The sequence below is a fragment of the Mauremys reevesii genome, linkage group 16, assembly GCF_016161935.1.
Source record: "Mauremys reevesii isolate NIE-2019 linkage group 16, ASM1616193v1, whole genome shotgun sequence".
Classification (NCBI taxonomy): Eukaryota; Metazoa; Chordata; order Testudines; family Geoemydidae; genus Mauremys; species Mauremys reevesii.
In genome coordinates, this window is record NC_052638.1 from 9,456,176 (window position 1) to 9,473,127 (window position 16,952).

Genomic DNA, 16,952 nt, shown 5'->3' on the forward strand with positions numbered 1-16,952 from the left:
CTCTGTCAAGTTTCGTGTGGTTACCACCTGCACACGTGTTTCCCCACATTAAAAGATTTCACGCGCAGGCCTCTGCCAAAGTGTTCACACCTGCACAAAGTCCTGCGGCAATGGACGAGTGGTGGGGAAGACAGGAGCGGTGATTTCTGGGTGTCTTTAGTCACAAATCTGCACGCAGGTGGCAGCCGTGTGATGGTCGTTTTGTGCTTGGTTGAGACAGAAGTGCATTTCGGCAGCAGCGGCTGTGGCTGAGCAGGGCCTTTTGGGGATCCCCTCTGCTCACCCCAAATGGGGAGGGGGCTAGAAAAGGTGCCCCAAGCATAAGCTCTGTCTCACTCTTCTGACTGGATGGCCGCATCCAGTGGGATCACTCAACTCCACGGCCGAAACAAGAGATAGAAGACAATGAATTTCGTCACCTGGAATGTCCACACCCTTATGGACTCTCAGAGCAGCAAATGCCCAGAAAGAACTGCCATAATTGCCAGAGAACTGGCAAGACGCAACATTGATGTTGCAGCTCTTGGTGAGACCCGCCAGGTCGATGAGGGCCAAGTAAAAGCGGATGGAGGTGCCTACACCTTCTTTTGGAAAGGGAAGCCACCGAAGAGGGACGCAGTCACAGGATCGGCTTTTCCATCAAAAATAAGATCACAGTCAGCTTTTGGAGCTTCCCGTGGGGATCAATGAGCATCTCATGACTCTTCGGCTCAAGCTCAGCAACAACCAATATGCCACAGTCATCAGCACATACGCCCCAACACTTGATGATGAGGAAGACAATCAGGAGCAGTTTCGTAGAACTCACAGCTACACCTAAGGCAGACAAATTCATCCTCCTGGGAGATTCCAATGCCAGAGTCAGGTGAGACTCCCAACTCTGGAGAGGCACAATAGGCAACAAAGGGGTGGGAAGTGTAAACCCCAATGGTATTCTCCTCCTCAGCAAATGAGTGGAGCATGACCTGCTCATCACAAATTCCATCTTTAGGCAGAGTCACAAATTTAAGATCACCTGGAAACATCCTCGGTCCAAACACTTGACTATGTTATAGTCCAGAGCCTGAGATTATACCGACGTCCGTATAACACGAGCTATGAGAGGTACCAATCATTGTTGGAGAGACCATCGATTAGTGAGATCAGTCATGTACCTGCAGCTTGCTCCACAACACCACAAACACCCAAAGACTAAGCAAAAGCGGTACAACGTCAAAGCACTTCAAGACCAAGCCAGCTGTGAGACATTCCAGCAACATCTGCCTGAGAAACTCTCTAACCTGCCTGAAAAAATGCTGGAAGGAGTATTTTGAGAGCCTACTAAACCGCGAATCCACGATCTCTGAAGACACCATTGAGTTTATTCCACAACGCTCAGCAACAGAACACCTTGCTGATCCTCCCATCTTCTGAGGAAATCTGGCATGCCATCACCCAGACAAAACATCACAAGGCTCCAGGCCCAGACGGCATCCCAGCTGAGGTTTTTAAAGCTGGTGGAACAATGTTCCAGCACAAACTTTGCCAACTCCTCGGCAAAATTTGGACCTGCGAAGAAATTCCACCTGACTTTAAGGACGCCAACATTGTTACAATATTCAAGAAAGGGGACACATCTTTGTGCAGGAAATACAGAGGTATTTCTCTCCTCTCCATCGCAGGGAAGATCCATGCCTGGATCCTACTAAATCGCCTCCTCCCCCTTGCCGAAGAACTCCTTCCCGAAACACAGTGTGGCTTCAGGCCATCCCAAGGCACAACCAACATGATCTTCGTGGCATGACAGATTCAGGAGAAGTGCAGAGAGCAACACCAGGAACTGTTCATGGCATTCATCGACCTAACCAAGGCCTTTGACTCTATCAATGATGATATCCTATGGAAAGTGCTGTGTAGGTTTGGCTGTCCACAGAAATTCAGAGTACTCCATGATGGGATGACTGCCACCATTCTGTGCAATGACTCAGAGACTGAATCATTCACCATTTGCAGGGCTGTCTCATTGCTCCATCACTCTTCTCCGTTTACATTGCCGTGATCCTGATTCTCATCCATGACCACCTTCCTGATGGAATAGGGATTGAGTAGCGTATGGATGGCGAACTCCTCAATCTTCGATGTCTCCAAACAAACTCTAAGATCATGAGAATTCCATCACTAGGTCCTTCAGTATGCAGATGACTGTGTCATTCTTGCACACACAGAAGTCAAGCTGCAAAGCACCCTAAATCTTTTTGTAGATGCTTATCACAGCCTGGGTCTCTCTCAACATTGGGAAAAACAAGGTACTCTACCATCCCTCACCTGCACAAACTACTCTTTGTACTCCACAAATCACCATCAGTGGAGAACCCCTGGAAAATGTGGACCATTTTCTGTACCTTGGCAGCCCCACCCTGCCACCATCCACTCCCTCTAACTGCTCCCCACAGACACCCCAACCCATCCAACCCCCCCTGCTCCCTGATCACCCCTCCTGGGACCACTGCACCCCAGGACTCCACCCCCTATCTAAGCCTCCCTTCTCCTTGTCCCCAACTGCCCCCTCCTGAGACCCCCCAACCCTAACTTCCCCCAGGATCCCACCCCTACCTGTCCCCTGACAAACCCCCGGGATTCCCATGCCTATCCAAATGGTGCCTGTCCCCTGACTGCCCCCCCGAAACTCCATCCCATCTAAACCCCCCTGCTCCCTGTCCCTTGACTGCCCCCCTGGAACCTCCTACCCCTTCTCCAACCCCCCAGTCCCCTTACCGCGCCATTCAGACCAGCGCGTCTGGCTCTGTGCAGCGCCAGACACGCTGCTGCGTACATGCTGCCATGCTCTCCCGCGGAGCCCACAGCCCCCCCCTCCCCAAGAACGCTGCCGGCCTGGCGTGCTGAGGCGGCAGAGGAGGGGGGGCCGGGGAGGGGCTCTGGCTGATGGAGACACATGCTAGCGGCTCAATCTGGCCGAGCCGCCCTGTCAGCTATGCCGCGCTCTGCATTGGGAGAGAAATCCTGGACCTTTTGAGCGTTTTACAAATTCCTCCCGGATGGCTATTTAAAATCCCAAAAGCCGGACATGTCTGTGAAAATACGGATGTATGATAACCCTAGTAGTGTGCCCAAGGAGTAGAAGGCTTTGGCCCAGCGATCCCCTTCAGAAGACATCCCCAGACTGGCTTAGGGATACTGGTGTGACCTCACCTTGCAGCCCCCAAAGGAGGAATTGGGTGGACTCAATGGACAGTGCCCCTCTCGATCTGAAGCCTGGCAAGGGAGGTACGTGGATCCCACTAGAATTTAAAATGATAAGTAAGGGAGGGGATACTCTGGACCTGGGCAGCTTTAGATACACTACCAGGCACGTAGGAGGATTTCCACTTCTGAGCCATGGAAGCAGAAATTGACTTTTCCTTTCCAGATTTAGCTAATGTTCAGAAAGGGAATCTAGCACCTGCCTTCCAGATTTGAACACCTCAACATTCAAGAGTGCTCAAGCTCAATTTGGGCAGCTGTTACTTCATTTCTCCCAAATCAAATATACTGATTCACTGTCACTTGCTGTAGAAAAAGTAGGATAAAATCGAGCAAGAAATGCTTCCCAGTGGTTATTAGAACTGGAATTGCTATTTTCAACAGTCATTGCCTTTTTTTGTTTGTTTGTTTGAAAGGAAGGCAGTGATATTGCATTGGCAAATTCCCCATAGAAAGAAAGAGTGGAACAAAAGAATAATAAAGGCACCTCAACTTTTCCTCATTTATGGAGGACAGTCTTATAATATGCATCCAGATATCCTCCAATCACACAAGCTGAAAATCATTCCACGTTACTGCAGCTCTGTAACCATATGGGAACCAATCCTGTCTGTGTTTTGTGCACATCCAAAATTCCGGCTGAATAACCCGCCCTGGGAGCGACTTACCAGTGACTCAGGGCTGCGGCGGAGGGAGGGTGCAGGTGGTGGTGGGGAGGGCCCAGGGCTGGGGCAGCAGGAGGTGTGTGTGGGAGGCAATGGTGGGGGAGAAGGGGGGAGCCCAGAGCTGGGGCAGTGGGGGCACTGGTGGGGGGAAAGAGGAGCCCAGGGCTGGGGCAGCGGGGGGGGGCACTGGTGGGGGAAAAGAGGGGAGCCCAGGGCTGGGGCAGCACAGGGTATGTGGTGGGGAGAGCCCAGAGCTGGGGCGGGGTGGGGGGGGGAAGAGCCCAGGGCTGGGGCAGCAGGGGGGTGCGGCAAGGAGCCCCAGGGCTGGGACTGGGGGCAGCCAAAATTTTTTTTGCTTGGGACGGCAAAAACCCTAGAGCCGGCCCTGGTACCAGCCCAGTGACCACGCCTCAGCAGACCAGGCCATGCATGCCAGGAGGTATCCCTGGGCTCCAGTGAAACCCCCAAACTCCCAGCTGGCTACTCTCTCAGCGCTCCCTCCGGCACAGCCTGGGGGCGTCCATCCCCCCAGGGCTAGCTTGCTGTCCTAATTTAGCCTCTTAGAACCTAGGTGTTACGAGCCCCCCTGACCCATTCCGCACTGGGACACGTGCTCTATTCTAGTGAGAAGCTGGGTCTTAACCAACCCCCTGGAAATGGACCCAGGGTTCAGATGTGAGTTTGCTGCTTTATTCGTACACTCAGCCTCAGCTAAACCCCACTGCCAAACACTAGGAATTATGGGTACATTTGGTTTGGCTCCTGATTTCAGGCACCAGCATTCGGGAGTGTTCAGATCCAGCGTTCTAAGAGCCAGGAAGACCAGATCCAGATGCAGATCATGTGAACCAGTGTCCGTGTCACTGCACAGCTGGAACCAGTTATCCTCCCCACGGGCAGCCTCCGCGGAAAAGCCATGGATCTACTGATGCAAGAGGACGAAACAACCCTGTGCCTCCTAGCGATGGGCCTTCCAGGTCTGCCATGCTGGAGGCAGGAGGGTTGGGGCGGGGAGAGATGCAGTGACAGGGGATGGGGGTAGGATGGGATGACATGGGGGAGGGATGCAGTGAGGGGATGGAGGTGCAGGGGGTTGGGCCATGGAGAGATGTAGTGAGGGGATGGGGCTTCAGGGGGGTTGGGATGGGGTGGGATGCAGGGATGGGGATGGAGGGAGTGGGATGGGGAGGGATGACAATGAGGGGAATGAGGGTGCGGGGGGGGATGGGGAGAGAAAGCAGTGGGGGTGGAGGCAGTGAGGGGGTGGGGGCAGGGTTGGGACAGGTAGGGATGCAGTGAGTGGGATGGGGCGTGGGGGGTTGGGATGGGGAGGGAGGCAGTGAGGATGGGAGGGATGGGGTGCAGTGCAGGGAGGGAGCAGGGGTTGGGGTGGGTAGGGATGCAGTGTGGGGATGGGGTGCAGTGCAGTGGATGGGGCATGGGGTGTTGGGGTGGGTAGGGATGCAGTGGGGATGGGAGTGCAGTGCGGAGGATGGGGTGCAGTGCAGGGGAGGGCGGCACGGGGGGTTGGGATGGGTAGGGATGCAGTGTGGGGGATGGGGAGGCAATGAGGGGATAGGGGCGCGGGGTTGGGACGGGTAGGGATGCAGTGGGGATGGGAGTGCAGTGTGGGGATGGGGTGCAGTGCAGGGAGGGGGCATGGGGTTGGGGTGGGTAGGGATGCAGTGCGGGGATGGGGTGCAGTGCAGTGGATGGGGGCACGGGGTTGGGGTGGGTAGGGATGCAGTGTAGGGGATGGGAGGCAATGAGGGGATGGGGCACGGGGTTGGGGCGGGTAGGGATGCAGTGGGGATGGGGGTGCAGTGCAGGGGATGGGGTGCAGTGCAGTGGATGGGGCACGGGGTGTTGGGGTGGGTAGGGATGCAGTGTGGGGGATGGTGAGGCAATGAGGGGATGGGGGCACGGGGGTTGGGGCGGGTAGGGATGCAGTGGGGGATGGGAGTGCAGTGCGGGGGATGGGGTGCAGTGCAGTGGATGGGGCAGGGGTTGTGGTGGGTAGGGATGCAGTGTGGGGGATGGGGAGGCAATGAGGATGGGGCGCAGGGGTTGGGGTGGGTAGGGATGCAGTGGGGATGGAGTGCAGTGCGGAGGATGGGGTGCAGTGCAGGGAGGCGGCACGGGGTTGGGATGGGTAGGGATGCAGTGTGGGGACGGGAGGCAATGAGGGGATGGGGGCGGGGTTGGGGCGGGTAGGGATGCAGTGAAGATGGGAGTGCAGTGTGGGGATGGGAGGCAATGCAGTGGATGGGGGCGCGGGGTTGGGGTGGGTAGGGATGCAGTGAAGATGGGAGTGCAGTGCGGGGATGGGGTGCAATGCAGGGAGGCGGCACGGGGTTGGGATGGGTAGGGATGCAGTGTGGGATGGGAGGCAATGAGGGGATGGGGCGCGGGGTTGGGGCGGGTAGGGATGCAGTGGGGATGGGAGTGCAGTGCGGGGATGGGGTGCAGTGCAGGGAGGCGGCACGGGGTTGGGATGGGTAGGGATGCAGTGTGGGGGACGGGGAGGCAATGAGGGGATGGGGGCACGGGGGTTGGGGCGGGTAGGGATGCAGTGGGGGATGGGAGTGCAGTGCGGGGATGGGGTGCAGTGCAGGGAGGCGACACGGGGTTGGGATGGGTAGGGATGGGGTTGGGGCGGGTAGGGATGCAGTGGGGATGGGAGTGCACTGCGGGGGATGGGGTGCAGTGCAGGAGGAGGCGGCACGGGGGGTTGGGATGGGTAGGGATGCAGTGTGGGGGACGGGGAGGCAATGAGGGGATGGGGCACGGGGGTTGGAGCGGGTAGGGATGCAGTGGGGATGGGGGTGCAGTGCAGGGGAGGGAGGCGCAGTGCGGAGGAGGGGGTGCAGCCCCGTTCCTCGCACTCGGAGACGGGGAGACACACACACCTCCAAGCCCTGGGTGCCGGCGAAGGGGCGACAGACAGACGGCAGGTGGCCGCAGGGCACACGTGCAGCTGGAGCCCAGGCCTGGGGCAGCGCGAGGCGAGGGGGCCGGGCAGCAGCGGGAGAGGCGCGCGCCACGTGACTCCTCAACAGCCGCCTGCTGAGCGCTCGCGAGTGGCCGTCGCGCTAGTTCCTCCCTCCCGAGCCAGCCAACGGGAGCTGCGTCTGCAGGCAGGGGGCGGGGCAGCAGCGGGCCCCTCCCCGGCAGCCCCTAAGGCTAGGAGCCACGGCGCCGCCGGGATCCCTTTTCGACCGGGTGTTCGGGTCCCCCGGTCACCCTGTGTTCCTGTCCTGTAGAGGCTGCCGCTCCGTCTCCAGGCCTGGGGACCCAGCACTTTGCACAGTGCTAAGGGGCAACTGAACGTTTCCTCTCAACGTCTTCCAGCCCCCAGAGGTCACATGACCCACCCAATTGCAACAAGCCCTCCGTGAGGACAAACCTGGGCCTGAAAACTATTGGTCAGCGCTCGCTGTACGCAGAGCAGCACAACGACACACGACACAACTGGTTCCAAAAAACTAAAGATTTAATATATTTCACAGTCACGGGTCTTTTACATAAATAGAGCCGGGGCAGCAGGCCCCGGGGAGTCCAGCCCTGCTAAGGGCAGCTGTGCTAAATTACTGCTTTCTCCTCAGGCGCCGGATTGCAACTTGTACCCACTTGGCTTCTGGATTGGCACAGACTTCCCTGTTTTGGAGAGTCACAAACCTGCAATGGGGAAACATTAGGGAGCTCGGTTACTAACTGGTGAGCGAGATCGGGCAGTGTCATACCCTGCTGTCAACTTTACAAAGGGTTGCGCAGACATCTGGGGTGCGACTCCCAAGAAATTCAATTAATACCCCAGAAAGGAAACCTGAAGGGGTCTGAATAAATCGGATTTACAGCTTTGCTGCCAGCCTCTGCTGTAATATTTGTGCTGCTCGTGGCATACTGATATGAGGCAGCCCGGGAGGTGTCTTTTGCCTCATGTACCTGGTGCACTAAACAGCTGTGAGCTGGCTAGTGTCTGCAGAGGACTGACGGGGGAGAATTTCCCTGGCTGCTAGGTGGTAAGATTCAAATACTTTCCATTTCTATGGCTCCTTTTACCCAAGGATCTCAAAGCAGACTTCACGCTACCCCTGTGAAGTCCTGCAGTTACAGATGGGTAAACTGAGGCAAAGAACGGTTACGGGACCTGCCCACAGCTAGTGCAGTGTTTCCTCATCCCAAGCCAGCAGGCAATGCTTTGACAACTTCTTCATTAAAACAGCCTCTAGCTCATGCAGCACCTCCTGTCCCAACATGCCTCATCACATACAAATACACTCCCACTACTGGATTCCAGCAGCTGGAGTTCAGCACACAGCTGTTCCGGAAAGGAAGAAAAGCATCATCTTAGGGGCTGAGTCTCCTCTCACAGACACTGGGTGTAAATCAAGAGTAACTCCACTGAAGCCTGTGGAGTCATGTGTATGTGAAAGGAGAATCGGGTCCTTTATGGCTGAGTGAAATTACCCGGTTGGTTTAGGCAGGCTGAACGGAAGAAGTCAGACTGAAGTCTGTCTGGGATGCAGTGGTTAACACCCTTATCTTGCAAAAAGGGCCATGAACTCTCCAATGACCATAAGGGGTCAGCACCTCAGTTCAACTCCTCAAGCCCTTCAGTCTGATCTGACATGTCCCCCTTATCGGGAAGCCAGACTAAATAAGAATCTATAGCCACTTATGAAAATGCCGCTGCCGTTGAATTGGGGCCAGCTATGATGAGCATGCACCCTCTTCGTTTTCTCTGCGCTGTTTGGGTCAGGAGTGTCTCCACTCGCTGTGCCTTTTAACACCTCTGAAGAGCCTCAGGGCAAAAGCATGTCACATCCCCCGCTGCACAGCCCTGTGTACTGGGACGGTGCCTTCAAAAGAGAGAAGGAGGATGTGGTGGCAATTAGGGAGTTAGCCTGGCTTGAATTCCCTGCTCTGTTTTATGTAAAGCTTCTGTGTAAACTGTCATTAGTGCACTGCTATTTAAGGGGTGTCTTTCTGATTGAGGAAGGAAGATAAGGCTTATCAGACGCCTCCAGGGCTCAGCCTATATCACAGTGCATGAGGCACCCAGCTGGGAAGCACAAGTGTCTACAGCGCTGCACTGCCTGGAAAGTAAAGTCACTCCCATCAAGTCCTGTTTCCTGCTGGTAACTAGTGAGTCTTGACCTGAGCAGTTACCCTGCTTAGCTGCATGGTCAGAATGGTCATCAGCCAATCAGATCCCGCCTTTTCTCTGTAGCGTCAGAATGAATCAACACCAGCCCTTGAAATATGCTCCATACATTTGCATTTTTATAGTACAATTAATACAATAATTATTTGGTTTACACTTGGGGCCTGATTCTCCTCTCGGTCACACCAGTGTCAAGTCAGAATGACTCTGCAGAAATTAATCAGTGTAAATGAGGAGCAACTCCACAGGAGTCATACGGCTGCAAAACCAGCGTGAGATCAGAATCAGGCTCCTCGTTACTCAGTGAATAGGGCAGTTTCCTGGCTAAGTGACCACAGTATGGGATCCTTCCCCCTAACACTGGCAGGAGCTGCACGTCTCTGACACACACCTATCCTAGCCTCTCTTCACCCTAAAGCGAGGCCTGACTGACTGAAGGCTACTTACACCACGGCGCGTCTCCTACACCCCGGAGAGGTCCTGTAGAAACTCCTCAGGTTACTAAAACGAATGGCTCCCTCAATGACGCCTGTGCAGCAGGTTGTGTCTTCCAGGATACCTTGTGGAGCTTTTGGGGGAAAGGAAACCAAATGAGAAACAGTTTCACACACGTTACATCTCTCTAACGTCCCCACCTTGATGTAGACGGAAAAGAGCTCGTGCTACGAATTCCATTCAAAGACAATAATGACTTGCAGCTACACAGCATCTTCCTAGACAGGAGGCCCAAAACAGCAGGCGAGGGAATGCCAAATTCAACTTCCCTGGTAGAAGGTGTTTACCCAGCATGCTTTGCTACCCATGCTGCTGAACGCCCCTGAAACGCCCCTCCTTCGTCCCTACTCTGGGGGCTGCAGGAAGGGTGCCAAAAGGGGCCTGACAACACCCATTGGGGAGATCTGACCATTTTCTGGGCTCTTTGCATCACAAAGCAGACGGAATGGGTTATCGAATCTGGCCCTGGAAGTATGATGAGGCCCTCTCTCACCACGACCCCAATGACATCTCCCCCCACTCCTCACAGCTCCCTGCTGAGAAGGCCTGGCAATGCCATATGATGAGGCCCTCTCTCACCATGACCCCAACGACATCTCCCCCCACTCTTCACAGCTCCCTGCTGAGAAGGCCTGGCAATGCCATAGGTTCCCACTGACCTGCAGGGATGCGCTGCAGGCAAAGTCCTAGAAGGAAAATCACCAGAAGAGCTGTCGTCAGGCTGTTCATGATTCTGGGAGGTTTCTCCTTGGCGGGAGAGCTCTGGACCTGGACTGTTTCCCTGGATGGCTGGGATGAACTGACTGCCTGGGACAGAGCTGCGGAATTTAAACCTGGCCATGAAGCTGTGGAATTCACCCTTTCCCCGCAGTTTGGAGAACTCTGACTGCAGTTCTGCAGAAAGCTGCGCTTGGGCATTCTTAGAACCAAACCTTGTTTCCCTCTGTCATGCTGCCTGGAGTGAGTCATGACCATGACCTCAGGGAAAACTGTCAAAAAGCAGAGGCGACACCCCACCTGCTGGTATTATAGGGGCACAATTAGATTTCACCAACCCAGCATTAAAGGAGAACTCCCGAAGTATTACAGTAGCCTCACTTACGGTTAGAGCAGACTCTGGCACTGCAGAAAAATCTCTCTGGTTGCGTGTTATGATATTAAGCTGCTTAGACCTGGCTAAAATGTTATGACCGATTAAAATATCAGCGGGCAGCAAATTTCTGATGCCTACGATTGACGGCCCCTTAAAATCCGCCCACTCCAGGTGGACGTTAGCCAGGGGCGCGGTCACAGAAAATGTATCCAAAGCTAGAATATTTAGACGTTTGCCAGGAAGTCTGTCCTCCTCCCTTCCCAAACCTTCCTTAACCAAAGTGGCTTGCGATGCCGCGTCGCTCCAGCCTGTACTTTCAGTGTTATTCCCTCGAGAACTCTTCAGTTCTTCGCTACCTTCCCAAGACTCAGTCCTAATATTGTTTATGAGGCCAATCTCCTTCCTCCTCTACAATTTCCCCTGGGATCGCAGTGGTACCATTGGCACTCGTGCGGGGGAGGCTGTGGGTGCAGATTGTGGGGTGGCCTTAAGTTTGGGGCAATTTGGTTTGATATGGCCAGGAGCCCAGCGGTGAGGGCAGACTGCCTGCCTTCCCTTAGCGCAAGGGGCTTTAAAATCCAGGCTCCCTTGGGGTTGTTTAAGAACGTTGGGATTAGGTTTATTCCTAGACCCCTCTTTCTTCTTAACCTGGGGAACAAGAGGATTTCCCTTCCCCTGGGGCTTCTGCCCCCCGGGAGCCCTCAACTCATCAGTGATTTCTGCTGCCTCCAAAACTGGGGAAGGTGTTTGGTCACAGAGGGCCACTTTTACCTCATCAGTGACTGTCCACAACAATTGTGCAGGTGCCAGCAGATCAAACCTTATTTTTGCATATTTTCTCAAGGCCCCCATATAAACACACACACCCCTGCCTGGCTGCTGCCAGCTGTGGAGCAGTGACATGCATCCCCAGGGCTTGGGGTGCAGTGGGCTCCCGCCTCCTCCCTCCTGTCAGCTGTGCCCCCTGCTCTGCCAGGAAGAGCCGGAGCAGGAGCTGCCAGCGCCGCAAGAGGAACAGGAACAGGGAGCACTCTCAACCAGGCAGTAATGGCACCTCCAGCCGCTGCCTCCAGTGCTGCTCCTCTGTCGCCAGGAACTCTGGGATACATCCAGAGCACTTCCGGGACCAGAGTCAAGCTGGGGTCATGTGCACACAGAAAAGCAACAGGGGTTGGACCTCACGTCCCAGCTTAACATGGGTTCAGACCCGGCAGCCCTGCAGGGTCCTGGGACCCTAGGTCCAATCCCTAGGTTAGCACAATTGGTGTGTGGACACAAGGGGGGTTAGGCTTCAGCCCGGGCTTACATTGCTGTGTAGACATGCTCTAAGACTCTCCAATCTGTCCTACCACCCAGGCAAGCTGGACTGTGTAATAAATGGTGACACGCACCAAAAGTTGTACAATATTCAGGTTGTTTCCGGTCCCAAGAGACAAGTCACTTTAGATCTCACACCAAAGACAACACCTGTAGCCAATCCTGTAATAAACTAGGAAAAAGACAGGAGAGTTATTGACAGGTTAAAGCAAGCAAACATATACACACAAATGAATTTCAATCTGAATCCTAAGAGTGGCAGAGTTGTAGTGATCTGTCAATTCAAAGTGTCATTCACCACTGGAGATCGCTGGCTTCAGTTTGGTGTCTCTGGCCCTGGGAGAGTTCAAACAACAAAGAGGTGGAAAATTTTCCTGTGTCTTTTATTTCCTTCATTCGGCTTCCCAAGAACAAGCTTTCCTGCAGGTAGCATTTCCAAGGTGCAATAAGGCCAATGACCAATCCTTTGTAGTGCGATGTTCCTTGATGGCCAATCTGATTTTGATAGCCCTCCTGGCCGGGCAGGGGAAAACACTCTTCTCATCTGAGTTCACAAGTTTAGAGCAAACATTTTCAAAGTTATAAAGCAAACCTTACATATTGCCGTATAGCAGGGAATACAGACATTCCACATGAAATTAATCCATGCAGCAACTTGCAAGCATTTCTCAGACTCTGCACTCTAACTACATCCTTATAAGACTAATACCTGTTCTAAGCAACCCCACCACATAAGTGAACTGGTCTGATCTCCAACTAGAGTTTGTCAGTTCTTAGCTAATGCCTGCAGCCTGGGCTACAGCGGGTCACACGGCGGCCTTCATTTGTTATACGTGTGTAACGCACTTAGCACAACGGGGCTTTGATCTTTGAGTGGCACCTCTGGGAGCTACTGCAATATAAATAATAATTTATGAAGCGAGGAGAGCTATTGCCTTTTCTTGTCATGTCCCTAAGGTCAGTCTGAAGCACCAGAGTGCATTCATTACGAGACTCTGCTACATACAACTTAGAGTATGTTCCGTTTCGCTAACTCTGTGACAAATGTTAGCTTGTGTGGGGCTTTTTCTGAACTAGCATGATTCTTGTTTTTATCCAAGTTGACATGTCGAGCCCATGCCCTGAAGTATGTTTTAAATGGGCATAAATTCCTTTGGAAACCACTTGCATAGGTGTTAGAATGACCAGGTCATCAGCGTCTGGGAGCAGCAAGTGTTTTATCTGGGAATTCTTTACTTGAACTCAGGATCTAGGTGTGATGGGTCTGCCACAGAGTGGTCAGAGATCGGGGAATGGGGAGGGTTTGATGGATCCAATATCTTCCACCAGGAAAATAAACTCCTGTTGGATCTGATTTCATAGGAATCGAATGCTGACTTGCACTCCAGGTGTACCAAATTAGCAAGATAGCACATGTCCCTTCTGTACTAATATAGAAAGAAGTTCATGTCATTTACTTCTTAGGATACTTGCTTGTTTGTACATGTTCCGTTCTGTGTATTTGCACTTAAACCACTAAATGACCCTTAAAATCAGAGGCCCCTTTACTGCAAAATCAGCAAGCCCTGATCTCAGCACTTTTCTGCAGCTGCTTCTAGAGATGAATTTTACAAACGTGGAACAACAGTGCACGAGCTAATCATTCTGCGAAACTCCCAGTCCCCACCCTCCATTTCTATTGTATTTAAACCAATCGACTTTTCGAGGGAAAAGGAGGGAAGAAATTCTGAGAAGGATGCCACAGAAATAGAATTTTCTTCTTTCATTCCGCACAGTTGCAAAGCCTCAATCTGAGAAAGAGGCAGGAAATGAGCGGCAGCTGAGCTCAGTCTCCCCTCTAAGTATTGTGCAAGTCCCTCTTCTGGGTTTTCTAAAAGTGGGATCCTTTTTTTCAAAAGGAAATTATTTCACTTAGCCGAAAATGCCAGAAAACATCACATATGTGCAGCGTAATTGTAGCTTCTCTGCAGAGTTACTGAGGTTAATTAATTAAAATGAATTTTGTGCTGGTGAAAGGTGCCAGACAGACAGTACTAAATACTGAGATCCTCTGTTTTCCCACAAAATGAGGACACCGTGAGCAACAGCCGTGCAAGATTCCCACACATGCTGCCCCGCCAATGTCCATCAAAGTGGCCACCTCAGAGCTGGAGGGGAGAAGCTCAATTCCTTGTCTATGCTGAGGTTGGTGGCCAGCAACTGCTGCAGCTGCTCTAATGCAAACCCTTAGAGCAGACAAGCAAAGTGGCCGATCTCAGCAGTGCAGCTTCTCCCGGTTCCAAGCAGAGGTAAGCTGCACCAGTGCAAATCACAGTTTTCCAGAGCTACAGGTTTGCATTTTTGCAGCTACACCAGTGGCTGGAATCGAGGCAAATCCTCAGTATAAACAAGGCCTTCAAATCCTTAGAGAAACAATCGGGTGAGGCGGTATCTTTTCTTGGAGCAACTCAAGCTGATGAGAGAGACAGGCTTCTGAGCAACACAGAACTCCTCCTCAGGTCTGGGAAAGGTACTCTGAGTGTCACAGCTAAAGGTGGAACAGACTGTTTGGCATAAGTAGTTAGCACATACCATTCAAGGTAGGGACATGACAAGAAAAGGCTATATAGCTCTCCTCGCTTCATCTACCTGGAATGCATCTGACGAAGTGGGCATTCACCCACGAAAGCTCATGCTCCAATACGTCTGTTAGTCTATAAGGTGCCACAAGACTCTTTCCTATCCTTGCAACAAAGCCCGATGCCAACTCTGTCCACATATCTATTCAAGTGACATCATCATAGGACCTAATCACATCAGCCACGCCATCAGGGGCTCATTCACCTGCACATCCACTTATGTGATATATGCCATCATGTGCCAGCAATGCCCCTCTGCCATGTACGTTGGCCAAACCAGACAGTCTCTACGCAAAAGAATAAATGGACACAAATCTGACATCAGGAATCATAACATTCAAAAACCAATAGGAGAACACTTCAACCTGTCTGGTCACTCAATACCAGACCTGAGGGTGGTAATTTTGCAACAGAAAAGCTTCAAAAACAGACTCCAGTGAGAAACTGCTGAACTCGAATTGATATGCAAATTAGATACAATCAACTTAGGCTTGAATAGAGACTGGGAATGGCTGAGCCATTACAAACATGGCAGGGAAAATGGGCTACCCCTCTGATACTTGACACCATGCAAGGCACTGCATTTAGCCGTATGGAGTGGAAATCCATCACGGCTACCCCTCTGATACAAACATTAAATCTATCTCCCCATGTAAGTATTCTCACACTTCTTATCAAACTGTCTGTACTGGGCTATCTTGATTATCACTTCAAACGTTTTTTTTCTTATTTAATTGGCCTCTCGGAGTTTGTAAGACAACTCCCACCTTTTCATGCTCTCTGTATGTGTCTATATATCTCCTCACTATATGTTCCATTCTATGCAGCCGAAGAAGTCGGCTGTAGCCCACGAAAGCTTATGCTCAAATAAATTGGTTAGTCTCTAAGGTGCCACAAGTACCCCTGTTCTTTTTGCGGATACAGACTAACACGGCTGCTACTCTGAAACAGGACTCTTTTTGTTGCTTTATTCAAGATAGAATAAATAATAAACCATACATCCAGTGTCTCTGTTCAGTCCATGATTTTTAGTGGCTTGCAAAGTTATGAATTTAAACTCCCAGGCTGGTCCTACCTTCATAGATCCAGTAACTACCCCAAACACACCAAGAAAACTGTTATCTACAGCCAGGCATTCAGATACCACAGAATATGCTGTGAGGAGAAAGTCCTGGATATACATCTGAACACACTCAAAATCGCTTCACCAAACAAGGATGCTCTACCAGAGAAGTAGATGCCATCACAGAACGGGCTACCCAAACACCCCAAGAGAACTTACTTCAATTCAGAAATAAACCCCACTCTGACCGCACACCCCAAGTTGTCACTGTGACATTGCACTCCATATGTTTTATGGAAATATGTTTGTAAGTGTGAATATGATGTAACTGGAATATGCTTTATGCAAAAAGGTCTCTTGTAAGGTATCATTACAAAGCTTATAATCTACTGAGTGTGTTCATCCTATTTGTATGAATGTATCATTCTTGTATCTGAAACTAGAAATACGAAGTATAAGTCTGAGGTCCTATTGTAATTATGCAAAGTGTGGGCCATTAATGGTGGTTTAGGATCTTGAGGCTCTGTTTACTTTCAAGGACAGTTGGTTGTAAATGGCTCTGTTTACTTGCAAGCCTTCCTGTGTAGGCGTAGCCCAGCCTGTGGGTAATGAAGAATGAGGTCCTACAGTGACTTAAAACCACTTAAATCCTACTTTTTATACTTAATAAAATCACTTTTGTTTATTAATGAACCCAAAGTGATTAATACTGGGGCGGGGGGACAGCTGTGCATCTCTCTCTCTCTCTATCAGTGTTATAGAGGGCAGACAATGTATGAGTTTACTCTGTATAAGCTTTATACAGAGTAAAAAGGATTTATTTGGGGTTTGGATCCCATTGGGAGCTGGGTGTCTGGGTGCTGGAGATGGGTGACCTGCTGAGCAGGTTTTGGTTAAAGCCTGCAGCTTTGGGGCCGTGGACCAGACCTGGGTCTGTGTTGCAGCAGGCTGGCGTGTCTGGCTCAACACAGACCCGTGTCTGGAGTCCCAAGCTGGCAGGGAAAATGGGCTCAGAGGTAATTTCAGCACGTCAGGTGACGGTCCCAAGAGGGCCTCTGTGACCGAATCCGTCACAGTCACCTACCACCCCACACTGAAATCCATTCGGGGTATCATCAAACATTATGACCCATACTCGATGGGGACCCCATCCTGAAATAAATCTTTCCTGAACCCCACTTCTGGCCTTCAAACAACCCCCCAACCTCTCTGAGCTCATCATGAGACGCAAGCTCCCCACAGACCAGCACACACCAACTCAAAGCGGCATCAGACCCTCCCAGAGCACCCAAAA

At 51.9% G+C, this 16,952-nt stretch overlaps 1 protein-coding gene across 2 annotated transcripts in view; it reads right to left on the reverse strand.

The window, feature by feature from the left end:
* Nucleotides 1-7,413: 7,413 nt before the first annotated feature.
* LOC120384806 overlaps nucleotides 7,414-16,952 on the reverse strand; it is a 30,795-nt gene continuing 21,256 nt past the window's right edge. For both annotated transcript variants that reach the window (XM_039503867.1, XM_039503866.1), the window contains 3 exons: nucleotides 10,227-10,556; nucleotides 9,520-9,640; nucleotides 7,414-7,583 (listed from right to left, as the gene is read on the reverse strand). In XM_039503867.1, coding sequence (XP_039359801.1) covers nucleotides 7,493-7,583; nucleotides 9,520-9,640; nucleotides 10,227-10,556 — 542 coding nt within the window. In that variant the 3' untranslated portion in view covers nucleotides 7,414-7,492. The remainder of the gene's footprint in view (nucleotides 7,584-9,519; nucleotides 9,641-10,226; nucleotides 10,557-16,952) is intronic.